The 17,689-nt window shown below is 41.0% G+C and overlaps 2 protein-coding genes across 2 annotated transcripts in view; both read right to left on the bottom strand.

Moving 5' to 3' along the window:
- Positions 1–189: 189 nt before the first annotated feature.
- LOC308145844 (dnaJ homolog subfamily C member 7-like) lies at positions 190–11,307 on the bottom strand. Its single transcript, XM_080517422.1, has 14 exons — positions 11,230–11,307; positions 8,151–8,239; positions 7,854–7,978; positions 7,624–7,737; positions 7,425–7,499; positions 6,010–6,128; positions 5,760–5,913; positions 3,498–3,662; positions 3,235–3,326; positions 3,072–3,145; positions 2,849–2,995; positions 2,589–2,744; positions 1,872–1,946; positions 190–1,743 (listed from the first exon to the last, which is right to left on the bottom strand). Exons 1-14 carry the CDS (start codon positions 11,298–11,300, stop codon positions 1,706–1,708), a joined length of 1,494 nt encoding a protein of 497 aa, XP_080373548.1. The 5' UTR covers positions 11,301–11,307; the 3' UTR covers positions 190–1,705.
- A 3,956-nt stretch (positions 11,308–15,263) lies between these two features.
- The window catches only part of LOC308145284 (zinc finger protein 385B-like), a gene marked incomplete at both ends in the record, with an annotated part of 40,491 nt that continues 38,065 nt past the window's right edge, over positions 15,264–17,689 (bottom strand). Inside the window, 4 exons of the mRNA XM_080516665.1 lie at positions 15,264–15,494; positions 16,733–16,831; positions 16,995–17,197; positions 17,297–17,668. Coding sequence (XP_080372791.1) covers positions 15,264–15,494; positions 16,733–16,831; positions 16,995–17,197; positions 17,297–17,668 — 905 coding nt within the window. The remainder of the gene's footprint in view (positions 15,495–16,732; positions 16,832–16,994; positions 17,198–17,296; positions 17,669–17,689) is intronic.

Consider the following 17,689-nt stretch of genomic DNA (forward strand, 5'->3'; position numbering starts at 1 on the left):
AACTGCTCAATAAAGATATTAGAATAGTCTTTCTTACCAAGGTGATGCAAAGGGTTTAAAGATTGACAGGAATCTGAACGTAGTGGTGAACTGGTACTGGACGACTGGGTTATAGAATGTATACAAACATGTTCCAACAAATGGACGCTCACAAGTGTACTTGGTACTCTTTAAGAAGTAGACATTCGATCATTTTCACTGGGAAAACTGTGACACCCAAAAGACCTTTATTACATTAAAACAAAGTCCAAATTTACAGCAAAAGACGACCTTTAAATTTTTTTTTTTATGGTTAAAAAGCTTGTCTTGTTAATACTGTAATCAAGTTAGTTGTAAAAATGATACAGAGATCAGAGACAGAACAATTAACAACGTAAGCCTTCGCCCCACCCCCAGTAACCCCTTGAAACGAGTGGAACCGGTAAAAGAAGGGCTGTACTGACAAAACGTGCATGACAAGTATTCGGTGAACGACGGGCGGGCGTGACTGACGACACAAAGGCAAAATTTCAGTCTTCTCTGCAGGAGAGGATGAAGAATTGCAAAGCCGATATTTGTGTACTAGCTTTACATGGAAAAGGAAATTATATGGAATAGCACAGAAAAAACAAAACAAAACAAAAAAAACCTAAATAAAAACATGCTATACAAGCAAAAATGTTGCCTTTCTTCAGTTAAGATGTGGCTTGCTCTTCAGCGTTCGACTGGAAGAGGTTTAACAGAGTCCGATAAGGCACCAATTTAATTTGAATGACACGTGTGTGGGCGTTTCATACAATTTTAACAAAAGAAAATCGGTGAAAGTGGTCAGATTTTGGCCTGATTTTCTTTAAAAAAAAAGTTACTGTGAATATTTGCAGACATGGGGAGGGTCAAGTTGAAAACATTTACAAATGAGCGCTTAAAAATAGAAAAAAAAAAAAGGAGGAAGACAAAAAAAAGAACCCACCGGCATTGAGCTGCATACAAGTTTCGGATCTACAGTACAATAAATATAAATAGACTGAGGGCAGACCGAAGAAAAACGTAGACGGTTAACGATTTACATTCGAGTCAACTATACAATGCAGCATGATGAAGAAACCGAACCCTGGAAGTCGATACAATATTTGGCAAGTCGGCCAATGAAACCTGGACACAATTGCTAGGCGGACAGGGGTCGTCCTCCACAGGCTGTCCTGAGGTCAGGTGTGACACCGAATTTCCGCAGTCCTTTTTGTCCTCTTGCCTCTATGGAGACATGCCGTCCCGGCAGAACCCTAAAGATGTGCGCTTTCTAACGTCTTCTACATTTAATCCGCCATCACACCTACATGTCTGGAGTACTTATGAAGGCTGAGACAGCTTTACAAATGTATAGGTTTGTTTATTAAAATGTTAAAGATGGCAAGAGATACTTGCACTGATCAGGTGATCCAATCTAAAAAAAAAAAAAAAAAAGACAAATTGGTTTGTTCGTCTTCATTGTGATAAAAAAAAAAAAGAAAAAAAGCTGAATTACTCAGGTCTTGTCCAACATTTGCGAGTGTCAAAGTGGGGAATACATTTAGGATTGAATGCAACGACTGGAAAAAAAATCTCTTGAGAAAGAATAGTGGGGATATTTTGCGAGACACTCGGGAGTACGAGCGTCACAAGGTGACTGTGGGTCCAACTGAAGCTTGTCCTCTGCAGGGCTGCTCTTCCAAAAACACGCTTCCTTGCTTTAGCCGAACTGGAAAAAGAAGTTTCCAGGCGCAGAGTCTGAAAAACAAAAAAAAAACAATTAGTCAAGAAAAAGGCTACCCCTACATTCAGTTCTTAATATATTTCAATAAACTGAGACAACATCCAGTAAAAAGATTTAGAAATAAAAAATATAAAGAAGATACCTGGACTAGAGTCAAACGTGAATCCTCCACCTTGACCACCAAAGAAAGCCCTGAAGATGTTGTTTGCATCAAAATCTAAACAAGGAAAAAGTGCAAATGGAAATTAAAGACCTTCAACCAGAACACATTGCAAAAATTGACAGAATAAAGATATTTAGGACACAAGTCTTTAACAAGCGTTGACTTCTACACAGTTGAGGGTTTGGAGGTTGATCAAGTTGAGAATCATCAAGTTGAGTGGAAAACTGTTGCAACATCGTTTCATGATTGAGGTACCGTTTACACAAACGTGGTTTCAAGTGAAATCGTCTGTCACGCTTTTTGCATCAAGTTTTTGTAAAACTGCTCCCCTGATATAGAAACGCTCTGACTCCGTCAGAAACACTCGTGGCCCAACAAAAAAAAAAAAAACCATAGCACTTTCAGTGTTTCGCCCATTTCTCTGGACACCATTTTCAAAAAGTTGCTGTGTGACCATGAAACGACGCCTTTTTTTAATCCCAGCTGTGTGAAAGCAGGTCACTTCACATCTAGAACATGCAAACTCCAAACACACAAAGAGCCTCCGAATGAGGCAAGAGCGCCGCCAACGACACCAGTGCACTGATTTAAGATACTCAGAAATCTTTATTTGCATGTCTATTTGGCGCCACATGTTTATGGGGGGGAAAAAACCAAAACATTTAGAAGCAAAATCTCTGAAAAGGTTTGAATTACCTCCGCCGTCAAAGTTGCTGTCGTCTTCGAGGTCGTGCCCATTGTCGTAGCGCATTTTCTTCTTGGGGTCAGAGAGGACCGTGAAGGCCTCGCCCACTTCCTTGAACTTCTTTTCCTCTTCCTTTTGCACCTCTGGGGTTGCTGCACTGTGGCGGTCTGCAAGCCAAAGATAAGCAGTCGACAACAAAAACCAAAGAAACAATCCGTACGAACAAGTAAAAGCTGGCGTCATGCCGCTGTGCCAAATCCGAGAGGAATACCTGGGTGATGCATGAGAGCCCGCTTGCGGTAGGCTTTCTTGATCTCGTCCTCGGTGGCGTTCTTGCCGACTCCCAGCACCTTGTAGTAATCTTTCCTCTTGCTCTTCTTCAGCTCCATCTGTGCCGTCTTCAGCAGATGTTTGTGGTCTGCAACGCAGAGAAACCAAATCCCATCGGCTCGCGTGCTCATTAAACAGGCGGGAGGATCGGGACAGAGGCTCACCTGAAGTTTTTTCCGTCTGGTAAACCTTTTCGTAGTCCCGTACCGCCTCTTCGTACTGCTCCGTGTCCATGTAACTGCAGGTCGGACAACGACAGTCAAAACGACGGCACAATACTCAGCGACACCAGTGGGAAACGTGCTTTCTGACGGCTGCCTCTCATACCACTGAGCTCTTCTTAAGTAGGCCTTGATGTAAGTGTCATCGAGTTTGATTGCGCTGGAACAGTCTTCAATGGCTTGATCAAGTTTCTTCAGCTGTTTGCAAGACGGGGATTTAATGAAAAGAGGCAAAATGCAATTAGAGCCTGAACATTGGGGGAAAAAAGAAGAAGCTATTTTTAAGCAAATTGTCAGACAGTATTGTTGACTAAGTGACTCTTAAGACTGACTTTCTTACACTGACTGTGTAACAAAGTTTCCATTTACCTTTGCTCCTGCTGTGGCTCTGTTGCAGTAGAGTTTTGCATTGGTCTTGATGTTGTTGGGGTCTATCGCCAGCGCCTCCGTATACAGCTGGTAGGCCGCATTGTAGTTGCAGCTTTTAAATGCATGGTTTCCTTCCTCTTTCTTGGCTTTTAAGGCCTTCGCATTCTAGTTCAGGGAGAAGAAGAAGAAGAAAAAAAAAAGCCTGTCATGTTTATCTTACAACATTAACTGAGTCCTGAAGTGACTTTCTATGTATAAAACATGCTCTTCATAAACCATGTATCATGCATCAACTGCATTTAATATCTACCATCTTAAAGGTATCCTGTTTATAGATTTGCCTGTAAATGCACTTTCCATCTTTCAACAGGAGGAAGCCAAACTACATTCTGACCTGTTCGTACAGCTACTAGGGATTTTTAAATCTCTTTAAATCCAAAAGGGATTAAAAACTCCTCTTGGATTTTTAAATGTTTCATGTCATGTATGTATGTAAGAGCATTATTTACGTTTTTATACTTTGCTGTTAGACCATTTGCCCGACGAGGACATACCGTATTTTCTGCCCTATAAGGCGCACCGGGTTATAAGGCGCACCTACATTGATTGACATAATTTACAACTTCATTCATATATAAGGCGCACCGCCCTATAAGGCGCATGGAATAGACCAGTGGTCGGCAACATTTATAGCTCAAAGCCATTAGGTTATATTTTCCACTGATTCTAACACCCAGAGAGGTGCACACGCTTTATTTTAATAGTCTACCTGCAGCCTATGCCAGGAGGACACTACACACAAAACCTTCTTCACTACTGGTTGACAACTTACAACTACCGGTAATAATAATAATAATAATAAACTAAACTACATGAACTAAGCAACAAAAACACAACACAACACAATTATTACCGACACCACAAACCAAATATAACCCCCAATAATTGCATTTAAAACACCACAAACAGCTGCAATGAATTATGGGAGTTTCTATCGGCTGCACTGAGGAGCTCAGGTTGAATTTGTCGCTGCAAGGCATGATGTCCCATCATGCCTTGCAGCGACAAATTCATGTTTTGTGTTGTTGGAGGTTATTGTGGCTCGTTGTTGGGCTTGGTGTTGTGTTGATTGTGTTTATGCTGTGTTTTTGTTCCCCAGTTTAGGGAGTAATTATTTCATCTAGTTTATTTTGGTTTGTTAGAATGTTGGTGTGCAACCATGAGTGATTAAGGTGTTGTGCGGAGTGTGGTCCGCTCTGAAGATCCGGTTGCGAAGTTAGAGTTGTCAAAATAAAAGCTTCTGGTTGTTCAGCTGTCAAATAGCAGACTTGAGTGGAACAATCGTCCATATATAAGGCGCACCGGGCTATAAGGCGCACTGGCAGCTTTTGAGAAAATTTGAGGTATTTAGGTGCGCCTTATAGGGCGGAAAATACGGTAAATAAAATTGAACTGAACTTATAATCTAGCTTTTGCGGCTTGTTAAGAGGCGGCGTTCAAGCACGCCGGCTCTTTTCTGTACTCAGACCGACTCACAGGAGAGCTGGTGTTGCATCCTTCTATCGTGGGAATGTAGTTTGTTTTTTTTTAATCCTGTTTTTCAGGTGGCTGATGCAACATATTTTCCATATGTGTGCGCACTTGTCTGTGGGCATCAAGGGACAACAATCAAGTAGAGACAAAAATCACCTTTTGCCATGTAATAGGATTAAAAAAACAAAAACAAAACATGAGACTATTCATTAAAGGTACAGTCCCGTATTATAACACAGGTTAGTCGATGTCATGAATGACATATGGCCCAGACAGGCACTGTGAACACACTGGGTATGAATGTAAACAGGTAGATGTGTATATGCCTTTCCAATATGCAGCCACGTAAGTAAGCGTATAACAACAAGATTGAATAAGCTTCGCTTCCTCTTACTCCTTTTCAGACATGATTAATGCATGTGTGGTATGAGTGGTTCATATACACTATAGCAGTTGGGATTTTCTACATCATACATCAACTGTACGTTTAAATTTGTGACGGCACATATTGTGTTTGAAGCGGTTTTGGACATTAAATTACAAAAAGCTCAATAGGATACTTTTAACTGGTAGTTAACAATCATGCAAAACCACCGACAACGGTAATCGCACACCACATTGGGAACATTTTCAATGAGAGCCCATCATTGTAGTAACGTGTGACACATTATAAGTTGTACTAAACTGCCCCAGATTTTATATTCTCTGCGTTTAAGCTGGTAAACTTACCCTGCAGGCTACCCGAGCCTTTTCGTGGTCGGGGGCCATGCGCAGCGCCTGGACGAAGAACTGCACGGCCTTATCAATGCAGTCCTCATAGTAAAGACACAACCCTCGGACGTACAGTGCATCTGCATTCGTGGAATCCATTCGCAGGATGTCACTGTAAAATAAACGCATACACATTCAAGTCCGGCATTGAAAAATATGTAAATTGACGCAAATGACCTGGAGCATGAGAAAGCACAGGAGCTCCTACCTGGCGACGGACTGGGCTTCCGGGTAGCGTCCCAGCAGGGCAAGACACTCCGCCTTCAGGATTTTGAAACGGTGGCAAGCAGAGGCCAAAGCCAAGGCCCGGTCCATACAGTACACCACCTGAAGCACAAGACGACACATGACTGGGGATGCACGATGTCTGCCCATATATTTCTAAACCAAAATATTGCTTATATTATATATATATAATAATAATTAAACCATTCAACCTGGTGATGGGGCTGCTGTTTTGTAGCAGCCCTCAAGCCAAAATACAAAAATAATGCAACTTGCATGTGAGCCGCAATCTGCTTTTTCTTTTTAAAGACAAAAGTATGAAGCCTTTTATATTTTCAGAGCATTTTGACTAAAACTAAGGCATGAAATGCTTAGTAATGGTAGGAATAATGAAAGTGCACTTCACAGGTTTTACAGAACATAAAATAATCCCTATACCTAAATAAATATGTTTGAATTGAACTTGTGGGCTGCAGGTGATTCACTGACTCTTGTATTTACGAAATAAAAGCATTTTTCCAATAACAGGTGCCCATCTGGTTATACAATACATGTAAATAAACTCAAAACAAAGCTCAGACTATCGTTCACACTCCTCCGAGTGAGAACCAAAGACAGTCATGTTGATGACGAGCAAAGGGAAGAGAGGTACAAAAGTACAAATCCATAACAAGAGGCAGATTTTTCTGTATGAAATAAGAATCGCTGACTTTTCCCAGCCTACACCAGGGGTGTCAAACACTTTCTCGTTCAGCCCAATTTTCATTCCAAGTGGGAACGGTAAAATAGTGGCATTAACACCTTTACATTTACACTGATGCGTGGAAGAATATAGTCACATAAGACAGACATTTTTTTACAATTTGTTTGCTGGGCCAGGTTGGACCCTCTGGCCTTTTGTTTGACACCCCCGATATGTACGATTTCTCTGTGGGAGACAGTGCCGACACCGATGTACCTGAGGGCTACATGGACCAGAATCGGGACGCAGCCTGGCGGGACTTCCAGAACTCAAAAGGAGAACCGGGTTTTAACTCCTCCTCGCATGACCGACGTTGAGCTTTCATTGCAAACGGCGACGTTATCAATTTCTAATTCTCCACACGGCAGACATGTCTGAATTCTCCCGCTTTTCATCGTGCATCCCTGCTAATGATTACACGCAGACCATAAAGAAAACATTTAGTTTTTTGTGAGCAGTTTACATGGAAACAATGCAGCCTTTCCAGTCAAACTGGATTCTCGCTATAAAAATATAAATACTGGCCAAATGCCTGAAAGCAATGATATTCAATCAACTTACTCAAAAGATTATTTGTGGAGGTGCTGGACCTCTTTAATCCAGCAACAAACAAACTATAGTTCAAATTATTTATGGGAATAGAAGTAGTAAAGTACCTTTCTGAAATCCCGCTTTTCAAAGCCGAACTCTGCCATTCTTTCAAACTCCAAGAGGGTGGTTGCATTCTTGTTCTGAAACGAAACAGAACTCATTAAACCTTTGAAGCTGAAATGTCACAATCATGCAAGTTACTTTGTTCTGTATGAATCTCATGTAAACGCTGGATTCACACGATGAGTGAAGACAAGCTCGCACCTCCTGCTGGGCCTCTCGATTGCTTGGCTCCAGCTCCAGAACCTTCAGAAAGCAGCGACTGGCCGCCATGGCGTTTCCTAAAGACAAGTGGCATTTTCCTTCACGTAGATGACCCTGTGGGAGAGAGTGGAAACTTTACTGCGGGGGACAGGAAAACATACATTTTACCTGCCAAGTAGAGGCGTAACCCGACACCCGAGCGCTCACCGTGGCAGTCTGCTCAAACCCACCTTCATGAAACAGTCGTCCAGACGCACAGCCTGCTGGGAATCTTCAAGGGCTTCCCGGAAGCGACTGAGCATCATGAGGGTGGCCGCCCTGTTGCCGTAGTAACTGGCAGTTTTAGGGCTAGCATCTTAACGGCGAAAAAGAAAACGTCGCAATTCAGAGATCAACAGCGGGGTGAACAGGAAAGTCGCATCTTCAGGTGTGACGTCAGTCGCTCACCAACCACAAGACTTAAAAACGAAGCATGTATAATATGAATATTGTCCAAATACTGTGAAAGTTCATTTCACTCTTCTCACCTATGGCCTTAGTGTAGTAGTTGAACGCCTCAGAGTAATCCTTCTTGCTGTAGAAAGCATTTCCTTGCTCTTTGAAGCCTTCAGCCTGACTGCAGAGAGAACGAACAGAAACCAAAGTCAGCACAGGTAACGAAAACCACAAGTTAGCACAAACTGGCCACCAAAAATAACCCAGAGGCCTTTCAAGAAGTCTGAAATGTACAAGACTACATAATTCAGGAATTATCTCACAGAGTCAAAACTTGTAATATAATCAGATAAGAGAGAAAATGTGCTGCTTCACAAGCACTATGATTTTCTCCATTTGCATTAAATAATGAGGGAAAACTTTGCAATCGGAGCAAACGTCTGCAAAGCTTCCACTGTGCCGTGTTTCACCTGGAAGTGGGACAGCAGTGAAGGGACACGCAGCCCTGACTCCCGATAGCCCTGCTACTAAACATAGCAGTGAAATTCACCTGCTGCAGTGGTGTCAGGAGTGGCGACCCTTAGAGGGTGAAGCAGCACTGAAAACTGGAGGAAGAAGCTCCTGGTGTGCTGGGCAATGCAGCCGGTGTAGCTAAAACTCATTTTGTAGTCTTGTGTTGCTCATTTGACAATAAAATTCAGCATTGAGCGTGAACTGTCAAATAGCTTTGTTCAATTCTACCTAACAAATTACTATTCAGATTGGACTTTTGAACCATTGTTCTACTGAACTATTAAGTGTAAAAAAATTAAAGTCTTAAGACACTAATGCTTGTAATCAATGAGTTGATTCATGCTTTTTATCTTTCCACGTTTCGCACTTGTTATCTGTAGGACAACAACACAGGGGCTTATAAACCAAGAGGACGACTGACTGGGCCAATCCAACCTAAAATGCAGTAGAACTTTGAACAGCTTGAACAATCAAAAATTTAGAGAAAGTCGCACTAAGTTCACTTGTAAATGTTTCAGTACTTTTTGGACAACTTGTTCTTCTCCAACAAGGAGCTTAACATCACAATTCACAACAGCTGCTGGCTCAATGAATCAACCAATAAATGTCCTGCTTCAATTATCAGTTAGTGTTGAAACAGTTTGTTGGTGGTGTTACGGAGTGAGCAGGTGTGTCGAGTCAATACAGAACCACCACACACGTTGTGAACGACACAATGACGAGCCCATATACCTAAATAACACCATGAATCCAGACATTGTGCCCCTGCATGATCAACAGTCCTCGTGTAATCTCCATGGATGACGTGAGTCATCATTAGTGAACGTCTGCTGGAGACTGGAGGACCTCAAATAGATCGACCTGCACCCTTATCCAGACCTCGATCCAAAATAAAACCTCTGGGATCAGCCGAGTCACCCTGTACAGGATTGTAACTCAGCATTCAGAACCTCAATGACCCCAAGGGAGTGATGCCACATTTCAGCAGATACAAGTCCACTGGTGATCAGCAGGAGACGTCGTCGTCAAGCTGTAACTGATGCTTCAGGTCACATGACAACTTATTAGGACATCATCATGATGTTTCTTGTTGTGGTATAATCCTGCCACTACAGTTGGCTTTTGTTTTAATAAATTGTTTAAAATGAGAACATCACCATTGCATGTGTCTACTTAAATGCTCTACTTTCATGACAATATCACTGTAGCATTAACTTTTTTCCAGTGAGTCAAATTTCCCAAACTTTGTTAGTTCTGCATCTCAAACCTTCTCCGCTGTAAGTGTTGTATTATCTTAGAATATGTTATTTTAGAATATTAATCTAAAATCTTTGTGAGAACAAGACTTAAAGTATTTTTTAAAAGGAGTATGTTATAAAATGGGGTGTGTTTTTACAGAGCCTGAGCTAACTTTTGATGGAAAAACTGAAAGTGAAACTTATAGATCCTTTCTTATGTTGTATTTCATTAAACAAGAAGACTAGTTCTGCATCTTTTGTTTGATTCCTCATCTTTTGATGAACAAAGTTTTAATCATATTACTTGAGCCTCCATTTACTTTACAGAATATAAACACACAATCCAAGAATAATAAAAGCAGATGTCTTTGACTGCTGACCAAAACGTAAAGTCATACTTCAGACCAAGTTGGGTAGAGACTTTTAATACTTAGTTTCCACTGTGTCATGTGACACTCTCAGCACTTAATAATATAAACCCTTAACTTCCGTCTCTGTTACATCATTCAACACGTACAAATCCCTGAATGTTAAAATGGTTGTTGAAGTGCAAATACTCCATTTAGGCTGGCACAACAACACAAGCACAATTCACAAAAATCTCCATATCTTATTTGAAAAATTGTATGGATTGCACTTGTAAAAGAAAAGTTCTAATTGTTCATTGGATAAAAATCCAAAGTTAAAATAATGACAATTAAATGCACGCAGTTTGTTTACTTCGTACTTGGGGGTAGGGGGGGGTGCTTGAGGATAAAATAACTCAGGATTAAATTCAAACAAAACGCATCGTTAATGAGTTGATGATTGTAAATTGACAGAAAACCCAAGTCTTTGTTGAGCCTGGTTAGGTGAGTGGAAAAGGTTGAGAAACCGTGATAATCACCGGAACTCTATGTCACAACCAGATCAATCAAAGCCTCTTGTGGAAGTTTCTCGAAAGATGAAAACGAAACACGACGTTGTTCGAAACCATCATTACACAGGACTGTTGCCGCTTGTGTTCCGGTTAAAATATTACGAACAGAGCCTCAGAAACACTAAAAGCGTTACAGGCACACATCCTGGCTATCTGATGCTAACCATGTGTTGGAGGGGATTGTCTCATCCCGGTTTGCTGAAAATACAGGCAGATGTTGTCACGAAGCCATTTTATAAGGAGTCATATGTGTAGATGTCTCCCTTAACTCTTACTACAAACGGCCGAAATTGCGATGGAACATATTTGATTTGACAAAGAAACCATATTTTGGATTTAGGAAACACGACGTCGCTAACGAGAGCTAGCCTGTTAGCTCCTCTCCGGACGTGACCGCGGGATTGTTTCCCGGCCGTGTCAGCTCACCGGGCGGATTCACTCACATCAAAACTCACGTTACGGGCTCCACACGGACAACACACAATATATTGACATGCTTACCGCTCCATGTCCTCCCGGTTGTAGATCTGGGGCTCTATTTCCACCGGCACGTCGATGTCAACAGCTGCCATTTTTTTCTGGAAAGGACGACCGTGAATTGACGTCACTTCCGGGAGATTTCTTTCTTTCTTTTTTTTTTTTTTTTTTTTTTTGTAGGTCAACAGAAGTGGGACACGACAATAAATAAACAATAAACAACATGACATATATTTTATATAACGACGACCCACGTGGATGAGTGCAGTATTAAGGCCACGCAAGAAAAAAAATCTTTGCATTACAAGAAAAATTAAATACAAATTATTCTACTTTTTCTCTCAATACAGCTGTAATTCCAACTCTATGAAGACAAAGAAGTAACCTCGATAAATGATGCAATTCTTTCAGGAAGGAGGCATCTTGAAGGTCATTCAAAAAGGTCCAAAAAAGAGGACATTTTCCCTCATTAGGATCTGCATTTTTTTCCTTATAATTGCAAAAAAATGCAAATATTGTTAAAAAAAAAAAAAAGTTTTAAACTGAGTTTAATTAAATGGTACAGCCCTAAACTTGTGTTCCCGACCTTTCACTTTTTGAATTAGCTGACTGAAAAGTGAAGTATGTATGTCAGACATGTCTTTTCCCCCCTGAAATGATTAAGCCAGTGCTTCTCAAATGGTGGGGTGTCAGGGGGGGGCGTGAGGCAGGCACGACTTTCAGCATTAGTGTCTTTATTCATGCTTGAACGATTAAAAAAAAGGGCCTTCAGCTCATTTTATTAATTTATTTTGATAATCAGGCGATTGTATGCAGAATGCTGGTGCCAGCAAATCATACAGTGGTTTATACAGATAAATAAATAAATATTATCAGGTTCTCAATGGTAGTACAATTCGGGGAGGGGGCCTGAAAACATTTTTGTCCTCTAGGGGGGGCATGACAGAAAATAATTGAGAACCACTGGATTAAGCTAATATAATGAGAAACATTTAATGATGGAATGTACTACTTTTTAACTTATTAAACATATGATAATCTCAGGATACTAATATCATCTCGGTTGTTTTTGACAAAGTAATTGTGCCTGGAAAGAAAGATGAAAGAATAAAAAATAACAAGAATTAATGAGAAAGATGATGGGATAATATGCAAAATGTAAAAAAAAAAATGCAATGATGGGCCAATCTTCATCCGTATTTGATTTATTTCTAAAGTATAAGCATGGGAACATTTTACTATTTCAATATTGTTTAAAATTTACAGGCATTGTGAAGCATCTTAAAACACATCTAGGAAAAAAATGGAAACAGATCATGGGTGAAGTGGTTAAAAAAACAAGCATTGATAGTATAAGATCCTGGGTGCTGTACTGGTCTGTCTGCAGTCCAGACATTTTCTCAAAAAAAAACTAAAAACATTTGAAACATCACGTGTTGAAGGTGTTGTGGAGCTGGAATTCAAGACAAAAGCTTGTCCCAACGTTTTATAGATATATTATAACATAATATAACATCTACTGTTTTATAATAGTTTTTTATGCTTGTCTATTCTCCTACTATAAACATCTCAGATGTTGTCCATCTTGTATTATGAACAAAATTCGATTTTAAAATAGAATTTTGGATTATGTTTGTACTTATATTTCGTATACTCCCGAACCTTTATGTTCCAGTGTTTTTCGGGTTGTATATCAATGAAATTGTATGAAAATGTAAGATGTATTGCAAATTGTATTATTTATACATACATTTGTTAGAGAAATATAAAGGTTATAGTGACCGTTTTACATTATTAAATGCAGTACTCAATTAAACCTCTTTGGCTGTTGATTTTGCCACAAGAGGGCAGAAAAGTATTATACAGTATTACACATCTGTGATTGGTGCCATTTTTTGGCTTCGAAACACAAGATATGTCTGTTATCACCATTTTTATGAAGGTTTAGCATTTAGGAGTCAGAGATCAACATTACATAAAGGTACATTTTCTACAGGGACACTTTACATGCTGTAATAAATACAAAATAAATATATTTTCTTTGCTTGTAGTGAGAAATGTCGCCAGTATATTTATGTAAACTGTCAGTGACTGCATGCTTGTGTCAAAAACCTCTCAAGAGTATTTACAGTTCTGCACATTAAACAGTGATTCAGGTACTCGTGGATGTGAAGAAAAATAAAAAACAACCACACCAATGGAAAAACCAGGACTATTTATAAGTTCATATGCATCACCATATTCACCACATAATAATTTACATTATTGCAATTGATGCACAGTTACACTCGTCATTAACTTTACCAGGGGACACTTCAAAAATACATATTGCTCGGGGTGATTCAGCACAGCCATTTGGGGGGGGGTTCTACAACAGAGGAAATAAGTTTCTTAATACACTCTATAAAAATAACAGTTTTAATTATGTGAAGGATGGTCTCATTTGGGAACTCGAGGATAAAGCCTTTTGATGTTGATGAATTGCACATTTCCATCAGTGTTTACTTTATTTTCTTTGTAATATTGCACAAACAGCACCGGCTGCTGGAAACACTTTATTCATTGGTACACTTCATTTTCATCCCGTTTCCCTTTTATAAGCACCAGACAAACAGCTGAAAAATGGTTGAAAACACAATACAACTTTATGTTGTGTACAGATATGTTGGGAGTTTTGTTTTCCGTTCTGTACTCATTCATACACCAGGGGACACAGTGGGACGGATGAGGAAACACAAAGTAAAACCATCACACGCTCACAATCACAATTATGGGCAGTTTAAAATCGCAGATCAGAATCAAGCGCATGTTTTTGGACTGTGGGACGGGACTGGAGCATCCAGAGAAAACTCGGGCATGCAAAGGGAGAACATGCAGACTCCCTCCAAGCCCACGTCGGAGTTGAACCGGCGACCTTCTCACCATGAGGCAGGACGACAACAACACCGTGAGAACCGTGTACTGCATGCATGAGCATTTTTAAACTCGTCTGAATCCTCAGTTCACCTCATTGCTGTTTATTTTCTGTGCATCCTCTCATTCAGGGAGGCTCGTAAAATAAGCTACAGTTGTTTACAAGTTGATTCGTACACATTTACATCTGCACACAACTACATTATACTGTGATATAAACCATCTATTAAATGCACATTTACTCACTATCAATCCTACTGGAAATAAAGGGGACTGAAATGAAATCGAATATCTCTTGTCAAAGTAAGTCTCATCTTGTATGAATTGGAAACGTTGCGTGTTTCCTGGTAGTGAATTTACACTCCTGCGGTTGATTGTCACCCGATGATACAGAGAGCAGGAAAGACAGACGGGGAAACGGTTGTAGCAACAAAAGTATAATCTTTATCTAAATAAATGACAGAACAGACATCCACACCATGGCTGTAAAGTTTGAACTTTGTCAGGTACATAAATCTCAGCAATGCAAAGTGACAGATTTTGTATTTGTTTTTTTTTTTTTAAGTAAAGACAGTTTCTCACTCAATTTCATTTGAGATTCGCACAATCAGCATGTTTTTTTTGTTGGTTTTTCTTTTTTAGATTTGGCTCTAAAATCTATAACAACGCAGACGTATTTTTCTCTTCAAGAATACATATAGACGGCTCTCAAAATCAAAAGAACCTTTTCAACAAACACTTAGCAACGTTGAAACACCCTAATGAGTATTAGTTTATCATTGACTTATAAATAAATGGAGATGATGCTTGTCGTTATGGCTTCCTGAGGGGTCCAGACCCCGGGGGAACATGCACTCAACAGTTCTCTGAGAGGAAACAGCTGAACGACGGTCCTTCCAGCTCGAGTAGGTGAGACTGTGGTCGGTCCGCGCTGAAATCTCAATCCACACCAGGGGATCGCGCGAACCGTTCTTCTTATGACCTGCCAAGCCTGACGCGCTGCTATGCTGCCCTCACGATCACGACATAGTGACCCGACGTCACTCGTCAGTGCTGCGATTTGTCCTCAGCTGGCACGACTCAAAGTCCAGCTTTGCAGAGGTCAGGTCTTTGTCGCTGTGGGCCTTCCAGCCTCATGGCGTTTGTTAGTAAGGAGAGAAAATGATGGGTGTGTCTGTGGCTCTCAGAGGTCCGGGAGCAGGCCTGAAGAGCGTGGGGCTGATCAGGGGACCCTGGATGATGGCTGTGGGACCCGGAGGCAGTCGGAGACCGAGGGGCCCGGACGCCATGGTGCACAATGCGGCTGGATTGAGGGGGCTGGTCAGGAACCCTGCCGGCAGGGCTTTAGACAGGTGCTTATGCAAAGCCAGCTTGGTCTGAAATCAAACGGAAAATACAGGTAAATGCTCACATCACAATATGCTGAAAAAGCCCAAATGTATTCAGGTTTTTTTTCCGGTAATGTCAACATTTAGTAAAAAGGGAAAAAAGATAATAAAGAAAAAAAAATTTAATAGACCAGCAAACAAACACACACACAATATAGTAACGATAAAAAAAAAAAAGACAAATTTGGCTGGAAAACAGACTACAAATATATCTATGCTTTGTGAAACCTTTAAGTGTTTCACCCTCTTGTAATAAAAAATAAGCCACTTTGAGGTGACAATATAATAAACACGAAAAACGTTTTATCAAACAGGCGGATAAGGAAGTATTGTATCCCTCCATCATGCATTTCCAATCTTTGTTAAAAAAATTTTTTTTTACCCCAGATTAAAAACTACGCTCTACGTGAACATATTCAAAGACCTGCCTCCATTGGTGTGTGAATGTGTGTGTGAATGGGTGAACGTAGCTAACGATCTAAAGTGCTTTGGGACTGTTCTAGCATTTGAAAAGTGCTATAGAAGTGAAATCCAATCACCATTTGACAGATGGAATAAAAACCGAAAGACTATATTGATCACGTTTCCAGCACATAGAAAACAATATAATAAAATCACATGAAATCACAAAAACGAAAGAAAACAAAACACACAAAAGAAACGTAAACTCAATTTTAAAAGATTGTTAGCGACAGTTACATTCTGTTTATCACAGATAAAATAGAGAAGAAAGTCATTATTCAGATACACTACAGTGGTTAGCACCCAATTTGCAGGTGAATTAACAAAGACAAGATATACATTTGATGAATATTCAACTAAAAGCATCGAACTGGCCAACGTGCACCACTTTGCCAATAGCATAGCTAAATCAATAACATTTAAGTAACTTTTAGAGAAATAAAACCTTGATTTCATTCCTAGTAGCTTATAAAATATGTATACCAATTGATATGCATTTACTAGGACTCCATTATATATATCCTTAAATAGAAAACATATAAATTTTTTATCTACATTGGAAATTTAAGGTAACAATCTTATATACTCTTTGTTCCAAGGCCTTAAAAAACACCTGTTATTGAAAGCATCTCAGTTTTCAAATAGGAAATAAAGGCATATTTCAGAGTTGCATGAGCCTCCCTGCAGCCACCAGACTGTGAATATGTTGACGGGTGCGAGGGACAGTGAACTGTTAGTGCCGTGTGGGTGTGACAAATTCTCACCGCTAAGAGTGCACTGGGATGTAGTTTAGTATAGGGGGCGAACTTCGCCTTGACAGGCTTCCCAGCCAGGCGCTCTTTGTGTCTCCTGCTGTTCATGTGCTAAAAGAGAACAGGGGGGGGGGGGGGGGTTCAGTGATGACAGTTCTGACTTACAAAGAGCCAACACGTTGAGGAAACTAGCTTGTCAAATGCGAAGGATAGTATAGGCACGTGACCAGTGTTGTCGTAAAAATTTAGCCGAACGCAATAACCGGACGAGCACCTGCTTCAGCTGAGTCTCCGAGTTGACGGACACCTGGCACAGTTCACAGTGAAAGGGCTGGCCGGCCACGCCCACAACCGCCCGGGGCTTGCTTCCCATTCGCTGCTTCATTCGACAGGTCGGCCTGGGCGACGACGTCATCCTGACCCTGCGTTGCGATTGGCTGCTGTTCTGCCCATCCAGCATCTGCTTGTGCTTGGAGCCTGAATCAATCAGAGGCGACGAGCAAATCAAAGTCTGATCAATTTTCAACAAAACGTGTGGGAGTAATCACAGGCTGAGGGATGGAATAATGTACATACCACTGCAATGAGCCTCCAGCTGGGAATTGGAGTTGACGGTCACTTTGCATGTAGGACAGTGAAGTTGTCTTTTGTTGCTTTTGGCCTCCTTTGCCTCCTCACCCTGCACGGTCTCCTCCTCGCCTCCTGTGGAGCCTCCCTGAGCATCAGCGTTCAGGGGTACGCCCGTGGTCTGGGCGCATCCCTCCGCAGGTGGATCTTTTGAAGGGACATCAGCCGGCTGAGAGCCAGGGGACACCTGTGGGGACGGCTGAGTCGATGGGAGCGAGGAGGAGTCCACGGCTGGTGTTCCGGAGGGAGGGCTGGTTTCCTGCGAGCTCCCTTGGCCGTTTTTAGTTTGCTGCTGCGCAGGTAGTGACGACGTGCTCGGGCCTGACGGACAAGTAAGCAGAC

Source organism: Blennius ocellaris, assembly GCF_963422515.1.
Source record: "Blennius ocellaris genome assembly, chromosome: 21".
In the NCBI taxonomy this organism is placed as follows: Eukaryota; Metazoa; Chordata; class Actinopteri; order Blenniiformes; family Blenniidae; genus Blennius; species Blennius ocellaris.

Bases quoted from the DNA above. Each gene is read 5' to 3' on its own strand.
- LOC308145844 (XM_080517422.1), bottom strand. From the start codon at position 11,300: ATGGCAGCTGTTGACATCGACGTGCCGGTGGAAATAGAGCCCCAGATC. The intron at 3,327-3,497 runs GTAAATGGAAAC...TCTTGCAAACAG, and splicing joins GAGCCACAGCAGGAGCAAAG to CTGAAGAAACTTGATCAAGC. The intron at 3,146-3,234 runs GTATGAGAGGCA...TCCGACCTGCAG, and splicing joins TACTTAAGAAGAGCTCAGTG to TTACATGGACACGGAGCAGT.